The sequence below is a fragment of the Medicago truncatula genome, chromosome 6 (genome assembly GCF_003473485.1).
Source record: "Medicago truncatula cultivar Jemalong A17 chromosome 6, MtrunA17r5.0-ANR, whole genome shotgun sequence".
Taxonomy (NCBI): domain Eukaryota; kingdom Viridiplantae; phylum Streptophyta; class Magnoliopsida; order Fabales; family Fabaceae; genus Medicago; species Medicago truncatula.
The window spans coordinates 32,359,896-32,387,737 of record NC_053047.1 but is presented as its reverse complement, the minus strand read 5'-3'; the positions used below and the strand labels follow the sequence as shown (position 1 = coordinate 32,387,737).

Here is a 27,842-nt window from a genome sequence, read left to right as displayed (position 1 = left end):
AGAATCACATAAATCCAGTTACGGAAAGCTTCATTGTAACCAAAGCTTATAAGAACTTTCAACAGAAAAGACCTTTCCAAGATGTGAAAAGCTTTTGTTATATCAATCTTGAGATCTAAATTGCCTCCATATGCTTTGTTATGAAGCAAGTTTGTCTGCTGTGATTTTTGAGATAATTTTCAACTTAAAATTTGGCATGGAAATTAGCCTATATTCATCAATGAAGAAGTTATAAAGTTCATGATAAGATTTATAATAGAATTAAAAAAACCAAATGCTCTGAATTAAGCTACTTTCGAAATGACATTGTCGAAACCTAAGGGAAAATGGTAGTTTAAACTTCTCGGAAGTCCAATATAGACTCATAAATTTGAAGCCAAAAACAAATGGAAACATTTTTTAATCAAGAAAAACGTAAAACCAATATGTTGCCACAATCCTAGAATATTGATCAATGGAGATAGCTTTTGAAATTTATGTGAGAAAACCGATTATATTAGCGTTAAAACTATAATAATTGTAAAATCCATCCAGTTGTGAAAAAATCTAATTAATCACGTAATCTTTGACAATATCGCAGAAAGTTTGATAAAAGAAAGCTCCAAATCCATCGGGACCAGGAGCACTTTCTTTGTTGAGGGGAAAAACTGCAGCTTTGATCTCTTGATGGGAAGGAAGCATGGTCATCAGAGCATTAGTATCACTAGTGATCAAATGAGGGATAACTTCTTCAGCAAGCAACTGTTCTTGCAAAAGAATATTAGTACAAAAAAGATACAGGTAGATGTTAGAGAACTAATGAGAAAAATTTGTGTACAACAAATAATATGCAACATCATATAAAAAAAGTTCTATTCACTCTCAGACCCTTGAACATGTAAGTTAGGTACAAGTAAGAAGACCAAACTACGTACAATGGTTAAAGAACAGTTGAGTATCAATTATATATAATGTCTCCATGTAGAAAACTGGTAGAAATCGCGCGCTAGTACCAAATTTGTCTATGAGGATTAGATTATATTCTTCATAAGAAGAACAATAGAGGTGAGAATCGATAATAGATTGGTAAACCATGATATGTAAAAGCAAAATAGTAAATTGGAAACAAACCAAAACTAAAACTGTCACTTTCTTATTATGACCCTTTTTTCATCTTCCAAGGTAGTATTATTATACTTATTTATTTTTGATGCATTTCCCGTTATCATTTTGGTACTAGCCTATGATTTGTTCTGGAAGCATTGTAGATGGAGTTATTAGCACCATTTTAGTTTTGTTGTAGTTTAGTTGCAGTCCAGATTTAAGGAGGTTTAACGTGCTATAATGGTATCAGCGACGAACCTAAAAAATTTGAAAATGGTATGGGTGTCGTCAAGCTGATACGCCGATACAGAGGTTATTTTCCTAGATGTTGTTTATAATGTTGTAACGCTAATTAGTTTAATGGTTCATTCATTAACTACCTTCAATTGGCCTTCAATGTTGGTACTTTGACTTTGTTAATGATTTTTTGGTGGATTTAGTTCTGGTACTAAGTTCTTTTGATTTAGTTTAGTTTTTAAGTTGTTACTATAGTTTTGATACTTTGACTTTGTTAATGATATTTGTTAAACCTTTTGTGCCATGGACTGTTAATAAATCTAATGTTAAAGTGCAGTGCAATCATAAGAATGAATATATCAATATTAGGGCTGCTATAATGTGTATGCACTCATCATTTTGAAATTGTATCCGTTTAACAAATATCATACATTACAAGTGTATGTAGAACAGAAAGTGAGAAGAACTCAAAACATCTACAAACTAGAATTCTTAGCATAGTTTACATAATTTTAGTTTTTGTTAACAGAATATTTGTTAAACTGACCGATGTGAGCTATAACTATTTTTGTTGTGGAATATATTTTTCTGAATGAAAATAGAATTCAAACACTTGCATTTTTTTGACGTATTTTTCTGCTTGAAAAGATTTGAGGTGCGAGTAATTTAAACTTTAGATTTCTGCATCATATTTCTGATACTTTCCCCTTTGTGATCTGTTAAGTGGTTTTGATGACTAATAATTAACATGGCCCTGATATTGTTAGTGCAGAATTGAAGATTTCTTCCTTCCATCTATTAATTGTATCGGTTTGAAGATAAATTATTAGTTGATTTGAGATAAATCAGTCCCGTCTTTTATCCTATTGTGAAGGAACATATTTCTTAAATCCTATTGAAGTTATTGGTGAATAGGCAAGAACCAATTTCCAGACCTATATGTCTTCATTTTCTTATTTGATTGTTTCTCTTCATTCGCATTCCTTATTTTTTTAATTATTAGTTGCAAGGGAGTTGATTCTACAACAGCAATTAAAGCACGTCTAATATTGAAGTTGAAGCAACGGTTGAGGTAAAGGGCTTTGGAACGTTGGCGACTGACTCACGGTGGTGGGAGACAAATTCACAATAATTGAAAAGAAGATGCAAGTCCCAAAAACAACACCAACATGTGTATGACGATGCATTTACAAATATCACATAAAAGCGACAACAAACATAGCATGAAATATGTTCAAAATGCATGATTGTAAGAAAAGAAAAATAATATTATTGTAGAAACTTAATAACAATAAACTCAGTCATCACAATCGTGCTATAAACTAAATATTCAATTTAAAATCAAAAGAAAATTGAATCTTATAAACACCAAAAATATTCATACCACAATTGATTCACATATATGATTCTTTAAATAAAATAATGAATAACTCTAGACTCAATTATTTCCTAAATAAGGAAACAAACTTTACATGTTTATAAACAAACAAACAAAACTAGAATTATTATTTCCAAAACTTTAAAGAATCAAATTCTTACTTTCTGTACTAAATATTTATTCATAATATTTTGAGATTCATTATTAAAAGGCAACATATATATCACAAATATTTTAAACTCTTTATTTGCCTATTTCTCAAAATAAACTTTATGTACAAATCTTTGTGAATCAAAATTAATTTATGGGTTGTGATTCGGATTGTGGTGCTCGAAAGGGCGATGGCTTTGTGATCGTGGCCTACTTTAGGTTGATTCGTAGCTGTAAACTTGTTGCGGTTTTCGTCGCATTAAGTGGTGTGTATATGAAATTGGATTGTTTCCGTGTTGGCGGACAATTTCATTTACCGGTGTTGTTACAAATGAATGATCTTTGTTATTGTTCGTAATTGTTAGGCTTGAAAAAGCATTGATGCCTGCTGTGATTGTCGCTTACAGGGGGTTGTTGGAACGTGAATTTGATCGTGTTGGCGGTCAACTCATTCGCTGTATTGAGAAGAGTAGACTCATCTTGGTCTGATGCTCGTCAACCTATATGGGTCTTCAATCCGTTTTGATCCTCATAAATGTAACACCCCGTTAACCCAAAACAATTAATAATAAATAAAATAATCAGAGTTCATCAAACAACGGGCATGTCACACTACTTTTCAAAATTTCTTAAATAGAATATAAAACTATTTAATAATAATCATCCTTTATGAAAGATCAATAAATTGCAGCGGATATTTTTTCATTAAATAACAACAACATCAAATGTTTAATTCTCCACTAAACAATCCTGGCATAAAAGTCTCATCAAAATAATTCAAAAACTAATAAAAGGGCTACAACAGTACGTTCCAAAATTTGATACATAAGGAATGAAAATTATAACAACTAAGTCCCATCCCGTTACGTATCAGAGCACTAGACACTTGAGCCACCACCTACTACTTAGGATCACCTGCAAGTTACCAATAGGAAGGGCAACATTTCCAAGCAGAAGGGGTGAGATTCACAACAATAATAATAGATATAAAATTCATCAATTGAATCTAACACCCTAACATAAAAATAATTATTCAATATACATATATATTTCATAATTAACAACATCAACAATAATGGTAATTACAACCAACAACAACGACTCATGCAACTACTAGACAACACCGCTAAGACTCCTCAACAATGCGACTATGCACATGCATGTGGTACCAATTTACAGGGCAGAAGCCCTCACCGAATTTTGAATGGTTAAAGCATTCTTCAGAGCATAAGCCCTCACCAATTTGAACAACAAGGTGTTCCAGGGCATGAGCCCTCCCGCTTTGAACGACGAGGCGTTCCAGGGCATGAGCCCTCACTGTAACACCCCGTTACCCAAAAGTAATTAAATATAACATAAACATGAGAGTTAAGCACCAAACGGACATGCTACACTACATTTCAAAATTCCTTAAATAGCATATATAACTATTTAAATAAACAACTGTCAAACATCAAATAACTTGCAACGGAATATTTGTTTCAACATCAACAATTATTTAAACCTTCAATAATATCTTGGCATTAAGCCTAAACAACAATAAATCAACCAACAAAGGGCCACATCATCAAGTTCCAAAAATTGATACATAGGAAGGAAAAACAACAATAATAATAATAATAATTCTCATCCCACGTATCAGAGCCCTAGAATTGAAAAAAATAATTTTCTTTCTCCATTAATATTCCTGAGACAAGCCAAATATCGTAACCCATATTTGAGCTGAAGAATTGTTTTGTATTTTAGGGTTAAAATCCTTTGTCGAAGGAAACACTTTAAGAAAACCGGGGTTTAGATTCCATGAAGCAATGGATCTAACCCTCCTAACATTCTCCAGGGTTGAAAAAGTAAATTCATAATAGCCTTTACCTAGAGACATCACTCCCCAAATTGATAGATCCTTCTAGAATTCCGATAGCTTAGCTTTCAAGGCAACCATTGTAAAAGGTGAGGAACCCTTTTGCCAGATAACCCTTCCATGAAGATTGTATTCGCATGCTTCCATTCCTGTTGTATAATCCTCATCTGGAGTCTGAATCGCAAGACAATCACCTTTGATTACTCCTTGAGGAAGCTGAGAGATCGGTATTTCACAAATATTCGAAACTGCTTGTGCGAAGGTTTTTTTAGGTTTAGGTTGTTGGATGGGTGGTTTCGTTGGTTTAGGATCAAGATCTAGACATTTGCAAGGAATGTTAAATGGTTCCATGTTGATCAAAGCAAAAAAGTGAAGACGGATTGGCTAGGTTAGTTGAAGGTTGATGATGAACAAGTACGTAGTATTTTTCTCCAGACTGTCTCTCTCTCTCTCTCTCTAACATTTTTCTCCAAAAGATAACCATTCAACCGAAGATCAAGGTGAAGGAATTTGAAATAATAGAGATTAATTAAAAAATAGTGCATGAAATCAAAAAACTTTCAAATAGTTTAATATAAAAATGAAATAAATGACATCCAAAAACCAACAAAATAATTAATATTATTGTTTAGATTTTGGATGAAGACTAAAATGAGTTGGAACCACACATTAAGCTTAAAACGACTATACAAGTGATATTGACACCACATCATCATCAAAATTTTAACGCATCAGGTATATCAGTCATATCACTTATATGTTTCTTAATATATGCTCTTGCATCTAATGTAGAACTTCAAGCCATAATTGACACATTAACATATCTCACTTATGTGTGAGACTCTCTTCTTTGAGATATGGTGACATAGCCAAATAAGGTCAAACGAAGCCACAACGTTCTAAAAAGGATGGGTTGATGGTGGTTAATGGAAGGAGATTTGTATTCCCATATTTTCTAAAATGAGAGAAAGAAAATTAGAAAAAGTTATTGATAATTTTATGGGTTAGTTGAATAAGTTCGAGATTTATGAGTATTTATATCACCCACAAATAGACTTGATAAAAAAAAAACTACACATCAATTTAAAATGTATTTTGTCAACCGAATGATAGAATTTTGACAAGTGTACCAAATACTATCGAAGTAGTAAAAATATCGTTCCCACAAGGACTGGTTTTAATCTCAACAATTCAATTACGTTGTAACTTAGGATATATAAAGGTTCTTTTAATTTGCCGCTAGGCAGTTGATTGGTTTGTTTGCATAAGCAATAACAGAAAATAAAGATTGGTTTTAAGAATAAGAGAGAGATGAGTTTAGGTCTTTCGAATCATCTATGTTTCCCTAATTGGTATACTGCACCTATTCTTGTGAACGATTCACTAGTTCTACGATAGTTAACAAATAAGTCCTAATCAATCCCTTGAGTCAGGACCCTCTCCTAAGGTTACAGCCCCTAATTCCTTAGGTGGTCTAATAACCGTCGGAGGTTTAAGCACGTTAACCTAATATCACTAATAAAGGATTATCCATTCCTAGACTAACCATGTTTATTAGAACAATTCAATTAGGTCTAAGTCGAAAGCTATGGTCAGTAGTCATTCGTTCTCACTAAATCATGTTTATATTTGATCAGATATAAAAAGCATTAAGAACAATTGAATTGAATAAAAACTAGATTGTCATTCACCATAAATAGAGTTTCACAGCAACATGAGTCAAGTAAGGTTACAAAGAATCATCTCAGACCTAACCTCTAATGCATTTAGCTACTCATAATGGTGTTTAGAAATAACATAATCATTAGAGGAATCAATACATACATTAACTGGTAAAAGGTTGAAGAAATCGCCCTTCTAGCCATCTTGTAGTGTCAAAATCGCACTTTGCTCTCTCCAAATCGTAACCCTTGTTTTCAGAATAGTCTTCAGTTTAAATAGGCACAGAATTTCGCCTAAAATCGTGTCACGATTTAAGTAAATCGTGGCACGATTCTCTTTGAATCGTAAATTACTGAATTAGGGTTTCCTCCAATCGTGTCACGATTTGGCCATCGTGACACGATTTCTTCAATGTCGAAGCTGGATTTGGTCTTCTCAAATCGTGGCACGTTTTCTGCCAATCATGACAAGATTTGCTTCTTTGTATTTTCTACAGAATTTCTGCTTTTCTCGCTGCATAAGTTGCTTTGTGAACTCCAAAATGTGATAAAAATTACGTAATGACGAGATGTCATCACAATCCCAAACTTGAATCATTCCTTGTCCTCAAGGAATTTACTTGTAAATTTGACAAATGACAGTAAAATAACAATTACCTGATCAAGTGATAGTACCTAAAAGTTCAACACCTTACTAGCTAAAGATGAGCTAGTTTGACTTATTAGCAACCACTAATTCACAACTCCATGCAACAAATGAAAGGGTTCACACACAGTCGACATGAAATTTACATATTACCATATGCTTGAAAAGTTTCTAAACGTCAATCAAAATCCATGTCAATGCACACTTTGAGGTCTTTAAGGGTTATAATGGGGCTTAGGTGAAGGTGGGATATTATTTGGATAAGTAGGCTACACAAAATTTGAGTTAGGCACTCCTACGGAAGTTAAAGCACAAATTCAATCCATCATTCACCTTTTGGAACAACAATTCTTGCAAGGGTACTAGAGATTATTTAAAACAATTGGGACAATTGAGTTTGAAGTTACTCGGTTTTTCAATGTCTTGTCCCTTTTTCATTCTATTTTCTTTTTTTTTAATACACCATTGACATATTATTTTCATGAGAACGTTCTATTTTTTTTCTTGTTCTCTAGTATCCCCCACCCCAAACTTAATTGGTTGCAAATTCCAAGAGCAACCCCAAACTTAATATTTAGCAAAATTCTACAATGCCTAACTCAGAAAACAATAAGGGAAAAATCCTAAAAGTCTCTAAGCTTGTAATGCAGTTTGTCACCGAAGAAAAAGATCTAAACCTACCGGCTCAAATTGGCTAAAGAAAGGATAAAATTCCATATAATCAGGGTAGGCTTCAAAAAGGCTCACATGACCAAGCACTTTTGCCTCAGTGTGCTAATGACAAAGATCAATTGACAGTAGAGAAAAATTGCAAGTTCTAGAAATGTAAATGCATGGAACAATCTATATAAGTAAATTGGAAAAATAAAATTTGGCCATGAACCTTATAGTTATGATATCTGGGAGTTATGACTACCTATCTTTAACTGTAGTACACTTCGCCTTTGAAATCACAAGTCACTCCTCCTTTTGAACTTTTGGAAAACCACTTGAACAAATATTTGTGACTAAACTGGAAAAAGTCAAGTAAACAAGAAAATTCATTAATAATAAACAAGTTCAGGAACAATTACATCACGGGGATACAACTAAATAAACGAAAATTAAAGACAAATTGTTCGAATAGAAAAGAAAACAAAAGCACTGAAACAAAGACAGAAAAATCAAAATGAGGTGGACCATCAGTAGTCCACTCAATCCTGCATCTGATCCTCCGGAATCCATGTGGCTGGGTTCTCTTCTGGAAAGGAGTCCTCCCCAAAATGATGCCTAGACTGACGAGAACCAGCAGCAAAGTCGAGTCTGATATCCTGAGCTCGAATTCTGGTGACATCAAAGTAGTGATCCATCGCCTCCTCGGACCCATCAAATCTCTCAAAAGAACCAGTCATAGGTCTCCTGTTCAGGCAGACCGCCTCAGTGAACTCCTTCCCGGATCGAGGATGGTTCCAATACTCCTAATCAGACACCTCATTCATCCAATTAGCATGGCCGAACATGTAATCCAGCATCATAGGATGAAGAGGTGCAGGAGCAACCTGTTGGCTGCTTCCCTCTCCATGAACAGACTGAGGTGGTCGTGGCTGTGGTTGACGCCTTTGCCGTGGCTGTGGCTCTGGCTGCCCTGCTGCAGCTGCCTCGGCAACCTAAATAGCATGCAGTCGGTCATGGTAGTCTTTGACGAAGCTATCCATGTAGGTATCATTTAGCGGCTTCATCATAGGTGCACTAATATCATTTGCGAACAGATCAAACTCTTGCTCCTCACAAAGCCAATTGATCAAGCTCAGGTGAGGAATAGCTCTCTTTGTACCTGAAGCAAACATGTAAATATTGTTGGCAATTAACTCACCAACATTGATGGGTGCACCATCAAGAATAGCAAATACAGTAAGCAAGCGAGCTAGTGGAATCTCAGAAGTGCAAGAAGTGCCTTCCAAAGTCTGCACCACAAAAGATGCCCAAGCCTTTGCATGTGGCTTAAAATCAGCCCTCAATAGCATGTGGGATCCTCCCTGCCACTTAGCTCCCTCTACACAAATCTGCAGCAACAACTCTTCCCACCTCTCATCACTCCAGTCCTTGCACTCCTCCATCCTTCTCTTAACCTCACACTCTTCCGGTGGCACAATCTCTAGCAAGGAATTAATCCTCTCTGGGCTATAGTCGATCTCCTTCCCTCTCACAAAGGACACACCTCCTTCCCATAAACCGAGCATTAGCATAGAACTCAATCCCCAACGTCTTGTTGGCTTGCTCGAAGATCATGGTATTCAAAGACTCCCACCCTCTCGTGGTAAAGACTTGTAAGAACTCAGGGTTGGATATGAGTTTAGGGAAGTCGAAACCTCTCTCGGGAGTCACCCTATAGCCACGGATGTCCTTGAAGCGGTCTCTCGCAGCATTGTTGTAGAACCTTAGGTGAACAGATGGTGGTGGTTCGGTGTTAGGGCTAGGTTTAACTGGTTGTTTGCGCTTGGGAACGGTCTTGGCCTTCTTGGATGGTTGGGTAGGGATTTGGCTCTTGCCTTTGTTTCTTGTTTCCACCATGGTTTAGGGTTTGGTTGGGATGATGAATCTGATGAATATGGGTGATGATGAAGGTTTATGGTGATGGTTTGGTGATTAGAAGATGAAAAGATGAAGAATTTTGATGAAAAAGGGTTGGTTCTTCGTAGATTAGAGTTCTGGGAAAATTTTGGCAGAGTTTGGCTACTTTTGGAAGTGAATGGAATGAAAATCGTGTTGAGTGTATATATAGGCTAGGAGAATCGTGTCACGATTGGCCAAAATCGTGCCACGATTTGGGTTTGTAACGGTCGGAAATTTTTGAAACCACCAAAATCGTATCACGATTGGGCTAAATCGTGTCACGATCCATCCTTTTGGAAAAATTATTTGGCCAGAAATCGTGTCACGATTTGGCCATCATGCCACGATTTCCAATGTCGTGAGACACAAAAATTTAAACTTTAGAAAAATTTGGAGTCCAAAAATCGTGTCACGATTTGGCTAATGTCGAATGACATCCAATTTTAACTTAGAAAAAATTTTAAGAGCTTCAGAGGGTGGTAAAATCGTGTCACGATTTTGCCTAGAGTTTGGACTTGAAATTTTATTTTCCTCTGTTTTGTTTCAGCTAAAATGTTTTTGGGTTTTTGAAATTTTTGAAAGCAATAAAATTTAAAAAAATACTACCTGCAATAAAAATGGTGGGTTGCCTGCCACACAGCGCTTCTTTACCGTCACTAGCTTGACTGCCAAGAACCTTATAGGTCCTTTAGAATAAGACCTACCCTCTTCTTTGGTAGGTCGCCACCTAGATATGGCTTAACTCTCCGCCCATTAACTTTGAAACATCGATCACCTTCAGGTCTCGACAATTCAACAGCTCCATGAGGTGACACACTTTTGACCAGGAATGGCCCAGACCACTTTGACTTGAGCTTTCCAGGAAACAGCTTCAACCTGGAATTATACAACAAAACTAATTGCCCAGAGTTAATATCCCTAGAAACTAAGTTTTTGTCATGATACCTTTTCGTTCTGGCTTTGTAGATGAGCGCATTTTCATACGCTCTAAGCCTCATCTCCTCAAGTTCATTAAGTTTCAAGAGTCTTTTCTTACCAGCGGCTATTTGATGAAAATTTAAGGATTATTGGCCCAATATGCTTTATGTTCTAGCTCAACTGGAAGATGACATGCCTTCCCATAGACCAACTGATAGGGTGAGAACCCTAGATGAGTCTTAAAAGCTGTCCTATATGCCCACAGTGCGTCATCTAATTTCTTAGACCAATCCTTCCTATTTGATGCAACTGTCTTCTCTAGAATCTGTTTCAGTTGTCGGTTTGAAACCTCTACTTGACCACTTGTTTGTCGGTGATAGGGAGTTGCAACTTTGTGCCGGATGTTATATTTTTTTAGCACATTTTCAAGCAGATTATTGCAAAAGTGTTTCCCCCCATCACTGATCAAGACTCTAGGTGTTCCAAACCTAGTGAAAATGTTCTTCTGTAAGAAGTTAACAACAGTTTTGGCATCATTAGCGACACAAGGTATCGCTTCAACCCATTTAGTGACATAGTCCACACAAACAAGTATATGGAGAAAAGAGTAAGAGGAAGGGAATGGTCCCATAAAGTCAATGCCCCAACAATCAAATGGTTCAACTTCAATGATTCCTGTTAGGCGCATCTCATTCCTCTTAGAAATACTACCTTTCCTCTGGCATTTGTCACATCGTGCAACAAAGTCGTGGCAATCTTTGAAAAGGGTGGGCCACATGAATCCACTTTGCAACACCTTAACGGCTGTTCTTTCTCCACTGTGGTGGCCCCCATAAGCTGAGCTATGGCAGTGCCACAGGATACTATGAGCTTCCTCACCTGCAACACAACGTCTCATCAAACCGTCAGTGCCTACCTTAAACAGATAAGGATCATCCCACACATAGTGGTTTGCATCCTTGAAGAACTTTTTCCTCTGATGATACTCCAAGTCATCAGGCACTATGTTACCGGCCTTAAAGTTCACCATGTCAGCAAACCAAGGCCTTGCTCCAATGGCAAACAGTTTTTCATCGGGAAACTCAGCCATGATGGCTCCTTCTTTCTTAGTCACCTCCTTGTTGTCCAACCTGGAGAGGTGATCAGCCACTACATTCTCTACTCCCTTCTTATCACGGATCTCGAGATCAAATTCTTGCAACAAGAGGATCCACCTCAACAGCCGAGGTTTGGAATCCCCTTTTGTCAATAGATACTTCAAAGCTGCATGATCTGTAAACACAATGACTTTGGAGCCTATTAGATAAGAACGAACTTTTTCCAATGCAAAGATTACCGCAAGCAACTCTTTTTCAGTTGTCGCATAGTTAACTTGATTTTCATTTAAAACTTTGCTTGCATGGAAAAATTTGTTTTTTCGTTGGCCGAGAACTGCACCAACAGCATAATCACTTGCATGACACATAAGTTCAAAGGGTAAATCCCAATTGGGAGCAATGATTATTGGTGCAGCCACCAACTAAATTTTAATCAAAGAAAAAGCATTTACACAATCAGAATCAAAATTAAAATCATTTTCTTTGATCAAGAGGTTACAAAGGGGCTTTGAAATTTTTGAAAAATCTTTTATGAAACGCCGATAAAAACCGGCATGCCCCAAGAAACTCCTCACCCCTTTAACATTAACAGGTGGGGGAAGTTTTTCTATAACCTCTATCTTCGCTTAGTCCACCTCTATGCCTTTAGCACTTATTTTATGTCCCAAAACTATACCTTCTGTCACCATAAAATGACATTTTTTCCAGTTTAAAACAAGGTTAGTTTCGGTGCATCTTTTAAGGACAGCATCGAGATGAAACAAGCATTGATCAAAAGACTTACCGAACACAGAGAAATCGTCCATAAATACCTCGATGTTCTTCTCTATCATGTCAGAGAAGATGGAAAGCATACACCGTTGAAATGTTGCCGGTGCACCACATAACCCAAAAGGCATTCTCCTAGCAAACACACCGAATGGACAAGTAACGCGGTTTTCTCTTGATCTTCCGGGGCCACCGCTATCGGATTATACCCCGAATACCCATCCAAGAAACAGTAAAAAGCTTGACCAGCCAAACTCTCAATCATTTGATCCATGAATGGTAACGGAAAGTGATCCTTCCTTGTTGCGGTATTCAACCTCCGGTAATCTATACACATTCTCCAACCAGTGACGGTACGGGTAGGTATTAACTCATTTTTGTCGTTAGCTACCACCTTCATTCCACCCTTCTTAGGCACCACATGAACATGACTCACCCAAGCACTATCGGAGATAGGGTAAATCATACCTGCTTCCAGCAACTTGAAAACTTCTTTCTAAACCACTTCTTTCATTGTAGGGTTTAGTCTTCGTTGAGGTTGAACCACAGGTTTGTACTCAGCCTCCATGTGAATTCTATGCATGAAATAGGCCGGACTAATACCCTTCAAATTAGAAATATTCCATCCCAAAGCTCCTTGGTTGTCCCTTAACACTCTCGTCAATTTCTCTTCTTCTAAAAGTGTCAAGGTACTGCTGATGATTGCTGGTTTCGAGGCATTTTTGCTAAGGAAAACATACTTCAAGTGGGAAGGAAGTTCTTTTAATTCTGGATTTTTCTCTTCCTCCTTGATTGGAGGTTGCTCCCCTTTAGAAGTTTCACCAAGTATCTCTTCAATTTTTACCGGTTCTACCTCTTGTTTGCTTGACTCTAGTTGTTTGATACATTCCTTCACCTCAAGATCTTCATCAAGGTCACAACTTTCTATAGAGTTAACTATTGTTTTCTCCATAGGTTGTGTTAGTTGAGGTGTACGAGAATCATCTTCTACTATTTCATCAACAACATCAATCTGGTAACACTTAGGATTTTCAGCCCGGTGCTTCATAGCTTCAAAGATATTGAACACCACTTGCTCGTTATGGAACCTCAACATTAGCTGTCCCATTTCAACATCAATTAAAGCACGGCCTGTTGCAAGGAAAGGTCTTCCTAGAATGAGTGGCATATCTTCATCTTCATCCATATCCAAGATCACAAAATCAGCTGGAAATACTAGATCATTAACCTTCACTAAGACATCTTCAAGCACACCAAAAAGATATGAGATTGACCGATCAGCTAGAGTGAGGGTCATTCTTGTAGGTTTTGGCTCTCCACCTCCAAGCTTCTTCATCATCGAAAGGGGCATCAAATTGATGTTGGCCCCTAAATCACATAAAGCTCTTCCAATGTCTACCGGCCCAATGGAGCAAGGGATAGTAAAAGCACCAGAATCTTTAAGCTTAGGTGGAAGTTTCCTTTGGAGAATAGCACTACAATTCTCAGAAAGAGAGATGTTCTCATCATCTTTTGGTTTCCTTCTTCCAGTTAACATTTCTTTCATGAATTTAGCATAAACCGGCATTTGATCAAGAGCTTCACCAAAAGGAATATTCACCTAAAGTTGTGAGAAGAGTTGCATGAATTTCTTGAATTGGCCTTCCTCGTTCTTCTTCTTCTTATTTTCTAGATGAGGATATGGAAGCTTCACATAAGATGGAATAACTTGAGGTTTATCACCATCCTTCAATATTTGGCTCTTAGACTTCCTGAAGATCGAGTCTTCATCTATTAACTTCTCACTTTTTTCTCCCTCTGTTTTTTTCTTCCTTTCATTTTCAACTACACCTTGATCACTCTCATTTTCAACTACACCATGTTCAGTTTCTTTTTCAACTTCGCCATCTGTTTCTATCTCTACAACTTCATCATCAACCTTCTTTGGAACTTTTGGAACTAAAGGTGTCAAAACCTTTTTTCTCCTCAACTCAATAGCATTGCAAGTCTCGTTTTTAGGGTTCTCCTTAGTATTACTGGAGAATCCCCCTTTGTTCTGTTCAGCAAACTGATTAGCTAATTGCCCAAGTTGAGTTTCAAGAAATTTCCTTGAGGCTTCATTATTCTTCCTTTCAATGTCTTGATTTTTCTTCATATCCTCAAAGTTACTTTGAGTCATCGTCATGAAATTCATCATTGTTTCTTCCAGAGCTGAAGGTTTCCATGGTTGTTGTTGTTGTTGAGGATTAGGCATCAACGGATTCAAGGTGTTGTTGTTAGAGTAACTCAAGTTAGGGTGTTTCTTCATGGAGTAAGGGTTTTGCCTTTGATAGTTCACATAGTTGGCTTCTTCACTAGCTCCCTCAGGTACACACTCACCATTAGGATGGCCTTCACCACACAAATCACACCGTATTGCAGCTGCTTGTTGTTGTTTGTTGGACAATTGGTAAGCATGTAACTCCTTGGTTAGAGTTTCAATTTGCTTATTCATGGCTGCTTGGTTAGCTAGTATGGAAGTAGTGTCACTTACCCCAAAAACACCTCTTTCTTTCTTTTTCGCTTCAGTACGGTACTCCTTGTTGGCCATGTTTTCTATCAGGGTCTGAACTTCATGATCAGTTTTAACCTTTAGACTACCCCCAGCTCAAGTGTCTAGAAACATCCGGTTATTATGAGTTAACCCTTCAGTGACAAAATTGGAGATATTGTTTCTTAGAGAACTCATGGCCTGGACATCTCCTCAGGAGCAAATTGAATCTTTCCCAGGCATCATAGAGTGATTCACCTTCCCCTTGCCGAAAGCTTGCTATTTCTTGCTTCTTATCCAAGTATTTGGACATAGGGAAATACTTTTCTAGAAAATTAAGCTCTAACTCCTCCCATGTTTGAATAGTCCCATTAGGCAAATTCAACAACCAGTCTTTACCCTTTCCGGTTAACGTGAAGGGGAATAGCCTCAGTTTCTTTTGGTCTTCAGTAACATTTGTTGGAGGCACACAAAACTCACAAGTTTCAGCGAAGTGGCTTAAATGTTCATGAGGACTAATGGTCTCTGTCCCATCAAATTGTCTTTTCTTCAATCCATTCTGAACTGATGCCTTGATGTCGAAAGCAACAGGGTTAGCAGGTCAGAACACATGAGTTAGGCGACCACGGTGATTAGCTAGCCCGTAATCTCCCAACTTAGGCCTTGCTCGTGGTGGATCAACATCTCCCATTGTGATTGATTTAGGAGATATGGTTGTGTTAGCTTCAAAAAGTGTCGGAACTGGTATCTGTGCACGTGCACTCGGTGGTACTAACTGGGACAACCTTGACAACCGGACAACTTTCCGATTGGCCCTGGCAGTCCTTTATATTTCTGGATCGTACTCGAGGTCGTCTGAACTCCGTCTACCTCGCATAAACAGCAAAATACCTTAGTAGCACTGCACAACACAAAATATTAATAAATACTAAAACAACAAAATTTTAAAACAGAAAATAAATTGCAGAAATCCTAAATTAGAACGCAATTGCCTTGTTGAAATAAATCGACAGTCCCCGGCAGCGGCGCCAAAAACTTGATAGAATTTTGGCAAGTACCAAATACTATCGAAGTAGTAAAAATATCGTTCCCACAAGGACTGGTTTTAATCTCAATAATTCAATTACGTTGTAACTTAGGATGTATAAAGGTTCTTTTAATTTGCCGCTAGGCAGTTGATTGGTTTGTTTGCATAAGCAATAACAGAAAATAAAGATTGTTTTTAAGAATAAGAGAGAGATGAGTTTAGGTCTTTCGAATCATCTATGTTTCCCTAATTGGTATACTGCACCTATTCTTGTGAACGATTCACTAGTTCTACGATAGTTAACAAATTAGTCCTAATCAATCCCTTAAGTGAGGACCCTCTCCTAAGGTTACAACCCCTAATTCCTCAGGTGGTCTAATAACCGTCGAAGGTTTAAGCACGTTAACCTAATATCACTAATAAAGGATTATCCATTCCTAGACTAACCATGTTTATTAGAACAATTCAATTAGGTCTAAGTCGAAAGCTATGGTTAGTAGTCATTCGTTCTCACTAAATCATGTTTATATTTGATCAGGATATAAAAAGCATTAAGAACAATTGAATTGAATAAAAACTAGATTGTCATTCACAATAAATAGAGTTTCACAGCAACATGAGTCAATTAGGGTTACAAAGAATCATCTAAGACCTAACCTCTAATGGATTTAGCTACTCATAATGATGTTTACAAATAACATAATCATTAGAGGAATCAATACATACATTAACTGGTAAAAGGTTGAAGAAATCGCCCTTCTAGCCATCTTGTAGTGTCAAAATCGCACTTTGCTCTCTCCAAATCGTAACCCTTGTTTTCAGAATAGTCTTCAGTTTAAATAGGCACAGAATTTCGCCTAAAATCGTGTCACGATTTAAGTAAATCGTGGCACGATTCTCTTTGAATCGTAAATTACTGAATTAGGGTTTCCTCCAATCGTGTCACGATTTGGCCATCGTGACACGATTTCTTCAATGTCGAAACTGGATTTGGTCTTCTCAAATCGTGGCATGTTTTCTGCCAATCGTGACACGATTTGCTTCTTTGTATTTTCTACAGAATTTCTGCTTTTCTCGCTGCACAAGTTGCTTTGTGAACTGCAAAATGTGATAAAAAGTACATAAAAATTACGTAATGACGAGATGTCATCACCCAACATAACAAATCTACTTAACCGTTGTTTAATCCAATCAAAAAACAAATGTGAAAATGTTTAAAATATAGAGGTTGGATTAAAAAATTGATTGAAAGCGAACGACTTTCAAAAATTTATATTTAATATATAAGAAATGACATTAGGAAAAAATTAATTCATCATAATGTTATGATTTATAAGGAAGTGTAAATTGAGTTGAATCATTATATTTGACTGGTAGAACTCCACAAGTGAGATTTGTTGGAACAAAATGTGTTTAACATTATCACCTTAAGTTTTGATGATAACAAGGTATTAAAAAGTGAATTGGATATGCTAATATTTGTTCAAGTGTGCAGGACCATAGACAAAAATTTATAAATCTTAAATTCAAGTAATGGTTTTAGAAGAACAAAAGAGAGCAATGAAATTAGAAAATGAAGCTTATGTTGCAAGACAAAGTATGAAGACTACTAGAGTCTGAAGACCATCAGAAGCCCACTGCTAGAGTCTGAGGTCATCAAGCGTCTGAAGACCATCAGAGTCTGAAGTTCATTAGAGTCTGTAGTTAAGAAGCTGCAGTTAGTTAAAGTTTGTTATTCTCAAGACACATCATTGCAGAAGGTATAGAAGCCTGGAGCAACGACTATTTTAAAGGAATTAGAAGGCATTGGATGCTTATCCACTGATGAGCGCATGAAAAGGATATAGTACAGTTGTACAACCACTACTCCACTCTCATGTCTGCAATAGCACAAGCTAAGCTTCGACAACGACTCTTATTGATGTGCTAGCAATCATCAACGTATCTCTCACACCACTATATAAAGGAGTGAATACTTGAAGATTGAATGAGACTAAACAACATTTTACAAGTGTCAAAACTTTGTTGAAATTGTTGCATATCTAAGTTTGCTTAGAATTTATTAAAAAACTTTTATATCATAGAAATTCTAGAGTCTTAAGAGTTTGTATCTGATTTGTATTGTGAACATCATTGATTGTATATCAAGTGTTCTAGAGTCTTCCTTTTGTGCTTGAGTATAGGAAATCTCTTGCAAGTGTGCTTGAGTATTCGAACTCTCTTGCTGTGTGCTTGAGCATTTGTAATCATATATTGATTTTAGTGACTCTACTTGAAAGTGAAAGGGGGACAAGACTACTTCCAGATTATGGAAGGAACCTGTATAATTGCTTTGTGTCTTTCTCTTCTCTCTTTCTATCTTCACTTTATCCGCAGCATTAGACTCTAAACATTGTTCTTGAATCTAAACTCTATCAAACTCTAAACATTCGACTTAGTTTAAAAAGAAGAAAAATCTAACACAATTCAACTCCCCTTATTGTGTTTTACTCACCTTCAAGATTGACATCACCTCTTCACCCAAAATCTTACGACATTAGATATATTAGTCATCTCATTTATATGTTGCTCAATATATACTAATTCGTCTAATGTAGAAGTTAACTCACACATGACACATTAATATCTCTCTCTTAAATATGGGACACTTTGTGTATGTGATTTGGTGAGATAGTGAAATAAGGTCAACGGCACAACATCGTAAAAATGTGGTTTGGTGGAGGTTTCATATAGGGGTGTTTTTGTTTGTTTCTTTCATACAAAGAGAGAAAGTAAATTAGAAAGAAAAAAAAAGAAAAAATAATTTGAATATATAGGAGATACGATGAGGGAAAAAACTAAGAAGTGTATGTTTTATCCGTGAGAGTATTGAAAATATAATGACTTTTTTTTTTGTGGTGGTCGGGGTTGGAATCCCGGACCTTGCAAATTTAGTGGATTGTCCCTACCAACTAAGTTAAGATCACGAGGATAGAGAATATAATGAGTTGTTGGTAATTTATGGATTTGTTGAAGGCATCAAAGGTTGATGGAAAAGTATTCTACTAAAATATTAGACTAATTACAAAATACCACATCAATTTAAACTGTGTAATAAACATGTATTTATTCAAATCAGTATAACACATCTACATATTTCCATTGCGATCGCATCAAAGATGAAAATTGAAGGAAATTATAGTAAAAAGGTTGAATAAAAAAACTTGCATGAAAACGAATAACTTCGAAAAGCTAAAATTTAAGGTAAAAAATTCAGCAAATTACACCCAAAAACTAACAAAACAAATTATCATAATATTAAGTCTTTTTGTGGAAGCCTACAATGGAATGTATCATGACATTAGGCTGATACCAATCATATAAGTGAAATTGATTTCCACTTAAAATATAATGGGTTGTATCATAATTTATTTTCCACTTATTTGTTGTTCAACCTCAACTATATTTTTTCAATGTTTGTCTTTAAATAACAAATGATACATTATAATATTATTTTTCTCAAATATAACGATATTCTAATCCGTGCTTGACACAGATGTCCATACTAGTTATATACTATAAACAGGTTGGTTTAATGAGCCTAATATACTCTTTTCAAAGTTTTAATCTAACCTATATAATTAAAAGGAAATGTTAACAAGTGCCCTTAGGGCACTTGATAAAAAGTTGAAAATAGAAATTTTATCTTAGAATTCGTGTATTCAAAACATTGAAACATTAAAAAACAACTTTATTTATATGAAAGTTATCAATTGTTTCTATTTTGATATTCTTAACAAGTGCCTTCAAGACATTTGTTAACAACACCAATAATTAAATACCCTTTATAAAAAACTTGAACCTTACATTCTTGTTAAACAAGCCAGACCCAACTATGTTTTGAATAGACGAGGCCGTAGACGCTTTCCTATGACCCGACATGTTATCACCCCTAATCACCATGTCAATGGTTTGAAAATTAAATGCTACATTGTATTATTGTACTACTTTACATAATTTAGATGGATCAATCAATAGCAAATTAGCAATGTTATATGAACTACATGCGGTTTCCACGAAATAGCCCTACTTTTCTTTTAAGAATTTTTTTAGTTCTGACTTGTTTGTGGGTTTCCATTTTTCAGGCTATTCATTATTTTATTTTTTTAAATTAAAATTGTGGTAAAATAAAATAAATAAGTTAGTAACAAGGTTAACTACAACTTTGAGACTATTTGGTGTTAACTCTCTGATTCTCAAGAAAATAGGTTTTGGTAATCCAAAATTTGGTTGGAATGTAAATAAAATCTAAAAAAAAAAGTTATTCCACACAGGAATAGAACTTAGATTCTTTTGTATCATTCGTCTGTTGGTGGGACTTGATTGCCGCTTGAACTCAATTGTTTGGTTATTCTCTTTGGGATCCTGTCGAATGATTGATTTGATTCTTTAAGTTTTGCTTTTTATTTTAGTCTTTAAAGTTATAAATGTTGAAGATTTTAGCTCCTTAAAGTTTTTAGTTTAATTATGGCCTCTTATTCAATTAATAAATGAGCAGATAACCATTTTTAGCTCTGACCGTGTAAGATGATATCGTTATAATCCTTAAATATATAAAAAAAATAAAATAAAATTTGAACACATCAAAATGAAAATATATATATTACTCAAAGATATTTCCCGTTGCACAAGATGCACAAAAAAAAACCAGCAGAAAGTTTAAATAATTACAGTGCCAAGTTACCCTTAAGAGCACCACCCAAAAACAATTGACTTCTCAACGAGCATCGAAGGGTTGGATACCGTGTTTTGGAAAACATGATCATTCCTTTCCTTCCAAATCACCCAAACAGTTGCAAACCAAATTATAGTTAAGAATAAATGGGAAGTTCATGGCATGCCTGCCATCTTAGTGAACTGATTAAAATGATGTTGAAGCTCACCAGATGGCACTGAAGAAATGCCTAACCAGTTCCGCACATTAGACAAGAATTGACTAAAACTATTGCAATGCAAAAAAAAAGGTGTGTAGCTAATTCGATGTCATCACAACCAGCCGCACATGCACCTCCTGTTGGAAGAAGAATACCCCGCTGCACCATATTGTCTTTAGTAGGAAGCCAATTGCGAAGGAGACGCCCCACCAATAAAGACACCTTGGATGGGATATGCTTAAACCAAACATCATTAACCTGAGATATGTCATAAATAACACCTGTGGTAGTAATATAGTGATAGGCTATCTTCACTGAATACCCATGAATAGGCTCTAACATCCACCTCCAGGAGTCATGGACATTATCCTGCAAAACAATGTTACATAAAAGGGCAGAGCAGTCCCTCACACTCTCCTCCTCTCATGTAAACAGTCGGCGCCTCCACACCCACGTCCTTCCCTCTCTGTCCCACCCCAACTGCCCCATATCCACAACCTTATACTCCATATCGACCGCCAAATCAAACAATGAAGGGAATTTTAACCGCAACAGAATGCCCCCTACCCAAATGTCATACCAGAATAAGGTATCCCGCCCGTCGCCTACAACCTTCCCAATGTTTTCATCAAACCTATATCAAAATTGAGAACACATCTTTGGTGTCTTTTATTGGTGACCTAATGGACTAAATTTACAAACAACTAAAATGTACTTGAGTAGTAAAATGGTTATCTAAAAGTGGAATCAAATTATCTAAAAGTTGAATCAAGGATAAAAATGCTTAATAAAAGAGAAATATGTCAATATTTAAGCAATTTTGATATATTTAAAGATTATATTGATAGCGTCTTACATATTCAAAGACCAAAATAATTATTTATCTATTTAAGTTACAAACTATGACGCTTTAGTTATATAAATTGCTAAAGTAAGAGGAAAAACGTATAATAGATGTGATTTAAGATATAAAAAAAGTAACAAAAATTTAAGAGAACAAAGTGTCTTAAAATGATATTTCACATAGAAAAAAATAGAGCAAACAAATTTAAGGGATGGAATTGAAACCTAAATCTAATTTAAAGGAAAAGCAAGTATAATTTAGCCGATAAAATATTAAGTTAACTATTAATAAAATAAAATAAAAAATGATATACAAGAAGAATATTATTTTTCCTGAAAAATAAATAAATAAATAAATAAGAAGAATTGTTTAAATATGGATTTTAATCTCCTTGCAATTTTTTTGTTCTGATTGAATTCCTACAACTTTAATAATGTGAAGTGACCCAATCAAATAGACTTTTTGTTTGGCCTTTAGTTCTTTATTTTCCACACCACAAAGCTTTTTCCAGTCATTGTTTTTGGCTATCTTTCTTTCGGTCGGTGCAAACGTAAACAAAAATGATCTCTAAAATTATAAAAGTGGATTCAGTTTCGTTCATGTGTCAAGACCGGTAACTTCCTCCCCTTTAATTTAGCTGTTATCTTGACTAAAAACTTTAGGTTTTCAATTTCAAGTGGCCCTAATGTTTTAAAAGTTTTAAGTTACTCCCTTATGTTTTAAAGGTTTTGAATTGGTCTAAAACGTTACTTATGTTGGAATAAGTTTTTTTTTATTTTTAGAAGCTAAAATTGATTATATTACTAAAAGCCTTGAGATTTCAGCACAAGGAGTGCCAAAACCTTAGCTGAAAGAGTCAATTACAAGAAATAAGAAAACGGGGAATCAAAACAGGATAAAAAAAGAAAGCTACTGTGTTACAAAAGTATTCCCAAGCAAGGTAAAGGATTCAACCACCACGAATGGTAGGAGAAAACAAAACTAGGACGATTTACTTTCAGCCACCAGTAAGATTGAGGCTTAACTTTATCAAACAATTGATTAAACGAAGCTTCTTTTTGGTGAAAGATTCCAGCATTCCTTTCATGCCAAATCACCCACACACAAGATAGCCAAATAAGATTAAGAGCGGAGTGTTTGTTGTTAGAAAAACCGCTATAGTTGCCAAATTGATATAAATTGTCTGACACATTTTCAGGAAACATTATGTTGTAACCAAGCCAGTGGGAAATACCATACCAAAGTTTTCCAAAAAAAGCACAAGAGAGGAATAAGTGTTTTGCATCTTCTATCATACCGCATCCACCCACGCATAACTAAGTATTCATATGTAAAAGGTGTCTTTTGATTAGATTGTCGTTGTTGGTAATTGATGAGTCATAAATTAGTGTGTTTTATATATTATCTAATTCCCTTTTATTTATATTTTATATGATTTTATTTCCTTTTGAACTATTTTACTTCAATTGCAAGATATTTAATTTCAGGAACAAATATTCGAAAGATAGCGTCTTGGAGCAAAAGAAATGTGATTTGGAGCTGATTTGGGCCAAAAAATATGAAAATTATATGCAAAAATAGAGACACAGCCTGTGCCTCCAACAATTCAAAGCCAATAAGCCACCAGAGAGCTTGGCACGGCCCGTACCTCCAGCCACACGGTCGTGCCACCACTCCAGACAGCCTTTTACTGCTTTTGCTTCTTCGACAAAGCTGCCTACTTAGTTTACTTCTGACCTAAAGCATGTGGTTTCTTGTGGAATATTCTATTGATGTATTTCTTGGGGCTTTAGTAGTTGTAAACTATAAATAGAGTAGCTACCAAAAATATTCAATCATCTCTTGTTCTTGGAAATTTATAGTGATAATTGTTTCCTTTGAATAAAAGTTCATCTTTATTTTATTTTATGTTCTTCTTCTCTATGTCTACAATGAACATGAGTGAGTAGACTTCTTTTTCATAGGATTGTTGGATGAGTCTAATGACCTAATCCCTATCAAACCAAGCCTCGAACCCTAATTTTTATGTAAATCTATTTTCTAATCTATTTCACCATTTTTATAATGAAAAAACAAGTATTAATCGATAAACCGAAAGGCGAAGTTTAATAGTTGTTAATTCACAATCACAAATATAAAGCAAAAGATCGAAAGATGAAGTTTTGATATTTTAACAAGTGAAATTAGACAAGGATTGTGAAACATGAGAATAATCTAGCAAACCTTGAGACAATAAAGTTTTGTGCTTCAAGGGTTTCAATAGCAATCAACCATGAGAATAGGCGTGGTTGCTAATGAAATACACTCACTGAGACCGAAAGGAGATGTGATAGGCCAAAGAGAAACTTGTCTTTAGAAAATAGGTCCAACATAAGGTTCTAGGTTTAGGGTTTGGTTTGTGAAGGATTTGTCACCATGACGAACTAGTAATCCTAAGGCTCTTTTATTATTATTGTTATTTTCTTTTAAACAAAATCCAACTTTTCAACTTGAACTCTCTTCTAATCATTGTTGAAATTTAATTGAATTCATAACACCCTTTCGGAACGATATCTTTTGATTACTACATCGGTAAACCGTGCACTTGCGGATTTACTACATCAAGTTTTTGGCACCACTTTCCTTTTTCTTTAAGGGATAGAGCTAGTGCATAAGGCTGCACCTCTTTCTTTTTTCTTTAAGGGATAGAGCTAGTGCATGGTTTCATTCATTACAGGTTGGTTCTATCACTTCATGGGACCAAATGGCGCTACCATTCCTTGCCTGTTTCTTTCCCCCTTCTAAAACTGCTCAATTAAGGGATCAAATCAAACGATTCACTCAAAAGGATGGGAAATCTCTTTACGATGCGTGGGAGCATTTGAAGGAAATGCTTAGGCTCTGCCCACATCATGGTTTAGAGAACTGACTTATTATCCACACCTTTTATAATTGTCTTTTGTATAACACAAAAATGAATGTTGATGCATCTGCAAGTGGAGCTTTGATGAATAAAACATACACAACAGCATATGCTTTAATCGAGGACATGGCCCAAAACAACTATCAGTGCACAAGTGAGAGAGCCATATCATTGGTGTTGCTCCTTCACCCTCTAAAAACGAGGCAGGTATGTGGTATATTTGGCCATACTGGCGTTGAATGCCAACTAGGTAGTGTTGTTGAAAGTACTGAACAATTAAACTATGCTCAATATAACCAAGGGATGAGGCCAAATCAAAACTTTTATAAAACTCCTCAAAATCCCTTTGGACAAACAGCACCACCAGGTTATGCAAACAACCAAGGAGTCCCTCAAAAATCCAGCTTGGAACTTTTAATGGAAAATTATGTTATAAATCAATCCAAGCAACTCCAAGAGAATGACTCTTTTGTCAAGCTTACATCAAAAGTGGACTCCATTTCTACTCACAACAAAATGTTAGAGACTCAAATCTCTCAAATAGCCCAACAAGTGGCTACCTCCTCTCAAACCTCAGAAATATTTCCAGGCCAAACTAAAGCCAACCCCAAAGGCCTTATAAATGCTATTACACTTAGGGATGGTAAGCTGTTACAGGACACCGTTGTGAAAACTAAGACAATTGAGGGTAAGATAAAAAGCGAAAAACCACAAAGTGAGAAAGCCATAGGAGATAGTGATAAGCCAATTGTTTCACCACCTCATAAACCCAAAATTCCTTTCACACAAAGGATTGCTATGCCTAACCTAAGAGGTCCCGGAAGTTTTTCCATCCCTTGTGTGATTGAGAGTGAAACCATTGAGGAAGCCATGTGTGATCTAGGGGCTAGTGTCAGTTTGATGCGTTTGTTCTTTGTGAAAGATTTGGTATAGGGTAGAGAAATCTTCTAACCGTCAAGCTAGTGATCATAAAAGAGCGCTTCGTGGGAGGCAACCCACGATTTTTACTGGTTTTATTTTGTGTTATTTAATTTTTTTTTGTAGGTATTTGTCCAAATATGATGCAAAAAAGTGGAATATTGCTTTTAAGCTGTTGGCCTGAAGTAGTGGCACGGCCGTCCCTGTCCCATAGCCTTACCAAACACAAAAACTCTAGAGAGTTAGGCACGGCCATGCCAACACAACCCCCCTATAACAAATTTTTTTTTTCTTCTTCTTCCCCCATTCAAAAAACACAACCTCATTCATCCTTCAACTTCTCTCTAAATCTCCTTAACCTGAACCTTCAAACCTCCATAACGCTCTCTAAAATTCACCAAATCGCAAAATTTATAAACCAAAACAACTCTAGACTTCATTCCAAACACAATCGATCCATCAAAAACAACAATCATCCACCTAAAAATCCACAAATCACAAAACTCGTGTACCCCTAACCCTAACCCAAAAACCCCAATTTCTTCATCAATCCTCACCGGAACACTCAAATTTCTTACTTAAAACCCAAACCTTCACCCAAACCAACCCAATTCAAACTAGGTCAATGTCTTCAAAGAGAAAAGGTGGAAAATTTGCTTTATGCTGGTACTAACAAACAGGTACAGGAAGATCATGGTGATGATAGTGGTGATGAGGATGAGGTAGGTGAAAACTTGCATGATGATTCGGTGCACCATGACCATGAAGCTGGTGGAGAATGACAATGACTAGTGGACATGGATGCAAGATGAAATCCAAAGGATGAGAACTGATAAACAAAGACAAGGTGCTGAAATTTCAGGGCTACGTGGTGATGTTCAAAGAGGCAATCATATGCATGAAGAAAATAACCACATGCTCTTGAGAATGATGCAGCACCTCAACCTCCAGGATCCTCCACAGGGTCCCCAATTAATTGTGAGCTTTCCCTTTTCCTTTTCCTTTTATTTCTTGCAATTTTTCTTTCTTTTTAAATCATTGAGGAGAATGATTCAACGAAGTGTGGGGGGAGCTAATAAAGTCTCTTGTTTAGTTAAGTGTCGTAGTGTTTCCAAACTCCCTTTAATTTTAATTTTTTGTTTTGTTTTATTGCGAAAGTCATGTAAATCAGCTTGTTTTTATTGTGAATTATGAAATAATTTTTTTTGTTAAGCCTCTTTCGAAATGGTTGTTTCTTGTACATGAAAATGATGTCTTGTGTTTTGAGTGTTCTTGCTATAGCCACATCATATTTTATTGTGAAAATTCTCTTTGAGAAAAGCACAAAGTTGTAGTCTTTGAGCAAGTGTGGAGGTAGGTATTTTAAGGAGCACGTTCTAACTTTAGTGGTAAATTGAACCTTAAAAGTTTTCAAAAGTCAAAGTAATATAAGTTAGTGTGGGTAGTAAAAAGGGGAAAAAAGACATCTAATATAAAGTTAGTGTTTACTTCAATGTAAGATATCTTGGAACTTGGGATTAGAATTTCTCCCTCTAAAATTATCCAGAGGCCTCTTGAATCTCCATTCTTCATCTTCCTGATGCCACATAAATCTTCATATGTCTTGCTTTTTCGATTTACATGATTTCTTTATGAATTACATCAAGAAGACCCTAAAATTTCTATGTTTTCAGAAGAATAGAATTAGAGAGTCAAATATAGAAAACAATATAAATGTCCCGAAATCATAGGCAATTAATCTAATACTCCTCTGTTTTGCTGAAAAACATTATAAGAATAACGTAAGATGACCTGTCATCATTACCTCAGTAGAGTTTTGAATAATGCTGAAACTAAATATACTCCTATTGAGGGTGAGACAGAAAGCGAAAAACCACAAATTGAGAAAGCCATAGGAGAGAGTGATAAGCCAATTGTTTCACCACCTCATGAACCCAAAATTCCTTTCCCACAAAGGCTTGCTAAGCCTAGCCTCAGAGGTCCCTGAAGCTTTTCCATCCCTTGTGTGATTGAGAGTAAAACCATTGAGGAAGCCATGTGTGATTTAGGGGCTAGTGTCAGTTTGATGCCTTTGTCCTTTGTGAAAGGTTGGGTATAGGGTAGAGAAATCTTCTAACCGTCAAGCTAGTGGCCATAAAAGAGCACTTCATGGGAGACAACCCATGAGTTTTACTAATTTTATTTTGTTTGTTTTGTGTTATTTTAATTTGTTTTGTAGGTATTTGTCCAAATATGATGCAAAAAAAGTGGATTTTTTTTAAGCTGTTGGCCAGAAGCAGTGGCACGGCCGTCCCTGTCCCATAGCTTTACCAAACACAAAAATTCCAGAGAGTTAGGCACG

General features: G+C 35.9%; 1 protein-coding gene and 1 non-coding gene across 2 annotated transcripts; both read right to left on the bottom strand.

Moving 5' to 3' along the window:
• Nucleotides 1-12,884: 12,884 nt before the first annotated feature.
• LOC120576093 (uncharacterized) lies at nt 12,885-13,955 on the bottom strand. The gene has a single exon (XM_039827077.1). The coding sequence runs from the start codon at nt 13,953-13,955 to the stop codon at nt 12,885-12,887; it is 1,071 nt and encodes a 356-aa protein (XP_039683011.1).
• A 10,517-nt stretch (nt 13,956-24,472) lies between these two features.
• LOC112416117 (small nucleolar RNA R71) lies at nt 24,473-24,579 on the bottom strand. Its single transcript, XR_003006432.1, has one exon. It is a non-coding gene; the product is annotated as a small nucleolar RNA R71 (small nucleolar RNA).
• Nucleotides 24,580-27,842: the final 3,263 nt, after the last annotated feature.